At 39.1% G+C, this 4,818-nt stretch overlaps 1 protein-coding gene across 1 annotated transcript in view; it reads left to right on the top strand.

The window, feature by feature from the left end:
• LOC106873409 (U3 small nucleolar ribonucleoprotein protein IMP3-like) overlaps positions 1 to 4,818 on the top strand; it is a 106,452-nt gene that overhangs the window by 29,698 nt on the left and 71,936 nt on the right. Inside the window, exon 2 of the mRNA XM_014920795.2 lies at positions 1,778 to 1,885. Within this exon, the coding sequence (XP_014776281.1) occupies positions 1,778 to 1,885 (108 nt within the window). The remainder of the gene's footprint in view (positions 1 to 1,777; positions 1,886 to 4,818) is intronic.

Genomic DNA, 4,818 nt, shown 5'->3' with positions numbered 1-4,818 from the left:
ATATATATATATATATATATATATATATATATATATACACACACACACACACACACACACATAATATAAAATTAATACATATATACACAGTGATGCAAACAAGAAAATGTGAAATTAACATTGTCCAACAACACCTCCATATAAAAGTGATTCTTGCCAGCAGTCAGAGAGGAGGAGGAGGAGATGTGGGAGTTGTTGCTGCTGGTGGTGGTGGAAGTTGTTGTTGTAGTTTTTCTGTAGGTGTTGTTGTTATCTTGGGGAAAAATATTCTTTAAAAAGCTTCGAGGTGGGGGGCAAGAAAGGAGAAAGAGGAACATTATCTAGCAGTGAGCACCTGGAGGAAGAAGAAGAAGGAGGACTTGTTGCGGAATGGTGCAACACTTGTTTCCACAAATGTCGACACCTGAAACCGAATATTCCAAGAGATTTTGGTAATGGAAATTAATGAAAGATAAATATATTTGAAATAACTGAGAGGAGACCCAGAGAAACACGAGACGGATTAGTCGGATGTTGTTGTTGTTGTTAAGATTAATAATATTGCTGTTTTTGTTATTATTGTCTGTTTTTTTTAATCATCATCATTATTATTGTTGTTGTTATGCTACAAAGATAATAACTTGGAGACTGATAGAAACGGATTATGTTTTATTGTAAACAGGAACGAAGAAAGAATGATGTGTATATATATTGCATTAGTTAATGTGTGTGTGTATATCTACACACACACACATACACACACACACACATGCATATATCATCATCATTTAACGTCCGTTTTCCATGCTGGCATGGGTTGGACGGTTTGGCTGAGGACTGGCAAGCCAGAAGGCTGCACCAGGCTCCAATCTGATTTGGCAGAGTTTCTACAGCTGGATGCCCTTCCTAACACCAACCACTTGGAAAAACAGGTGAGGGTTAGTTTACAGCTGGATGCCCTTCCAAATGCCAACCACTTTACAGTGTGGACTGGATGTTTTTTTACATGGCACCAGCACTGGCAGAGTCACCAAGTAACTTGCATGACAAGGAATCTTTGAGAGGGGGGAGGGGCATTTGAGGAGGAGGTGGTCTTGTGCCAGATGAAACAGAAGCAGGTGTTTTGCTGTAGAGGAGGTACGTACATGGATGGTTACCTGACCACTTGTAAATGAATGTCATTATTCTGTGGAAAAAATGCCTGATAACTGAGAGATATGTGTGTGTTTGTCTGTGTCCCCACCCCTACTATTGCTTGACAGCCTGTGTAGGTTTGTTTACACTTTCCACTTAGCAGTTAGGCAAAAGAAATTGATAGGATAGGTAACAGATTTAATTTTTTTTAAACTTGTACTGGAGTCCATTTGTTTCACTACACTCTTCTAATTTTATTTCATTTTCAAACTTTATCAAAATATTAAATGTCTGAGATGAACTGTTGTTAAAAAGATAGCAAATAATATCATGTGCTGTTAACTTCAAGTTCAGACGGTGTGAGTGTATGCATGTATGTTTGACCTCGTGGTTTTGGTTTCAGTGCCCCAGTATGGCTGCTATCCAATGACTGAAACCAGTAAAAGGATAAAACATAAAGACAGTGCATTTCACCACAAATTCAGTAAAACGAAAGAGTTAATTTCATTCGGCGTGTTTGCCATATCGTGTGCATTGGCACTTAATTCACATAGTTCAGTGCATAGTTGTTAGACAACACGGTACAACCGACCGGTTAACATGTAATTTATTTTCGTCTGTAATTTCTTAACATCTCTCATGTTGCTTCAAATTTATTTATCAGGTATAAAGGTTTATCGCGTGACATCCGAGAGCTGGCAAAGAAAATCAAGGAACTTGATCCGAAAGACAGGTATCGTGCAGAAGCAACATCCAGATTATTAGAAAAACTGTGAGTTCTTTTAATTTTTAATTTTCTTAGTTTTATTTATCATTTCTTAAACATTTTTGTGTTTCTAATTTTATTTCATTTTTAAACTTTATCAAAATATTAAATGTCTGAGATGAACTGTTGTTAAAAAGATAGCAAATAATGCCGTGTGCTATTAACCTCAGGTTCTGATGGTATGAGTGTATGCATGCATGTTTAAGCCTTGTGGTCTTGGTTTCAATCTCCAGACTGAACTGTGAATTGTGCTCTTCAGCAAAACAGCATTCTAGTCCACTTGACTAAAAACGAGCCCCAGCTACAGCCAAAGAATTAACCCTGCAGTGGACCAGTGTCCTCTTCACGTGGTGTGGGGAACATATTGTACTTTTTGTTGCTTATCATTATCGTCGTTGTTTTAACGTCCGCTTTTCCATGCTGGCATGGGTTGGACAGAGTTTATTGAGGCAGATTTTCTATGGCCGGATGCTTTTTGCTATCACCAACCCAGCAGTTTTTTTTTTTGGTGAAGTGGGGGAGTAGGGTTTGGGATTCGTCAATTACATCAACCCCAGTACGTAACTGGTACTTATTTTATTGACCCCCAAGAAGATGAGAGACAGAGTTGACCTCATCAGAATTTGAACTCAAAACGTAATTACCAATAATGGTACCAACTTGCTGCCTTCCAGCATAATAATAATGGTTTCAAATTTTGGCAAATTATTACTGCAGTTACAGCCGATACGATACGACTGACCAATGTCCTTATCACTGTCTCCACTACAGCCAGTACACACGGACCCTCCACTGCCACCACCACTACCAGTACAAGCCTTACTGTTGACCCCCCCCCCTCCGACCAACGCCACAACGAGCCTCCATCACCACCACCATGTGTTGAACTGGGGGCCTACCATATCATCAGCACCAGCATCATCATTGACACTAGAACTGACCTCCCCCACCACCACCACCACCATTATACTTAAAAGAACCATTTGTCTTTGTGTGTGTGTGTGTGTGTGATGGAAGAAAGGTCAGACCTGTTAAAGATTTGTTGACATTCCTTTTGTTTTTCCTCTTACTCCCATTTACACCTTGTCTGTGTGTTTGTGTAGGTTAGGAAGGTGTGTGTGTGTGTGTGTGTGTGTGTATACACACACACACACATACACATATATTTATATAGTGTGTGTGTGTGTGTGTGTTGTGAATTGTAAATGTTAAAACTATTTGCTGTTCATAAATGTGTGAAATGTGTCAAGTTGTCACCTTCTCACCACATCACCACCACCACCACCACCATCACCTCACCCATTACTATTGCCTGTCCTCATCAGTATTGTCATGAACACCACCGCCATCATTACTAACACCACAATTGTCATCATCACACACACACACATTTATAGGTTCAGGCATGGCTGTGTGGTAAGAAGTCTGCTTCTCAACCATGTAGTTCCTTGTTCAGTCCAGGGCTGTGGAGTCAGAAACAGTTAAGGAGTAGCTGGAGTAAGTGAAACTATATCAACTCTGATTCCGACTCACAGTGTCTTTCTTCTTTAATATAAACCAGTTATAACAGATAGGCCGACTCAAAGTACAAGCGTGTGCTTTATGAAATATGTAGACCACAATCACTCAATTATATAAAAGAGAGTCGGAGTCAGAGGTGCCAATAGTAGAGGAGTCGGAGTCAAAGTTTTTTGTTTTGACTCCATGGACCTTGTTCAGTCCCACTGTGTGGCACCTTAGGCAAGTGTCTGTGTCTTCTACTATAACCCTGGGCTGACCGAAACCCTCTGAGTGGATTTGGTAGACAGAAATTCAAATTACCCCATATTACATATATACATGTGTGTGTGTCTTGTTGTCTCGACTCTGGGTGATGGTTGTAAGATGAATGTCACTGTTGTACAAGCAGTGTCATTCAATTTCAATGATATTCTGTGAAAAACCCTGTCTAGCCTTGGAGGGGAAATATTACCTTGCATGGAAACAGGTGAAGGTTAGCAACAGGAAGGGCATCCAACTGCAGAAAATCAGCCTCAACGAATTCATGCAGGCAGGAAAAGTTAGAATTATAATAATGATGATGATAACGATGATTTCTTTTTTTTCCGTTCACAATCTTTCTTCCTCTTCCTTTATACCAGAGATTAAAGAATTAATCCCAGCTATCTTTTGTCTTTCATTCCTGTAATACAATCATAATAAGATATGATGTATTGGTGTGTGTGCGTGTGGATGTATGAGTGTGTGTGTATGTTAGGAGAGAAGTTATGTTAAGGAGAAAAACTAATTTCCTTCTTTTGTTATTTGCTTAATTATTTAGTTTTTTATTGTGCCAGTTTTTCAAAAACGTTCTTCAGTTTAGAGATTAGAATAATTTTTCTCTAGATTCTTCTTTCAGTCTTGTTTCCTGTTTTTTTTTTTGGGGGGGGGGTCATAATCAACAGTATCATCATCATCTTTATGATCATCATTACCATCATCATAGTCATCATCACCTTTATGATCATCATCATCATCAACATCATCATCTTTCACCTTTTGTTTCCCCTTTTTCTTCGACACCACTCCACCATTACAACAAACAGTAGTGTGACAGCAAACATACATACATACATGTTGACACGCATAGAGGCACATACACACAGGCTCATGCATGCACAGGCACACACATACGTATACACGTGCCACACATGTACACACACACACACACACATCTACAGACTCTCACACTCCACATACAACACATTTTTGTCATCTCCTGTCTGTATTTCCTGCTGTTGTTCATTGGAAATGGAATTTGGGAATTGTCAGGGTTTTGAAATGCTTCTCATCCGTTTGTCAATAGCGAACAGATTCAGATGAAAAAGAGGACCTACATTTCATGGTAATTCATTCCATCTGCATTTCTTTAATCTTTTGCTTACCGTATTTCTATATAG

This window comes from Octopus bimaculoides, chromosome 21, assembly GCF_001194135.2.
Source record: "Octopus bimaculoides isolate UCB-OBI-ISO-001 chromosome 21, ASM119413v2, whole genome shotgun sequence".
NCBI lineage: Eukaryota > Metazoa > Mollusca > Cephalopoda > Octopoda > Octopodidae > Octopus > Octopus bimaculoides.
This window is presented reverse-complemented; position numbering and strand designations above follow the sequence as displayed.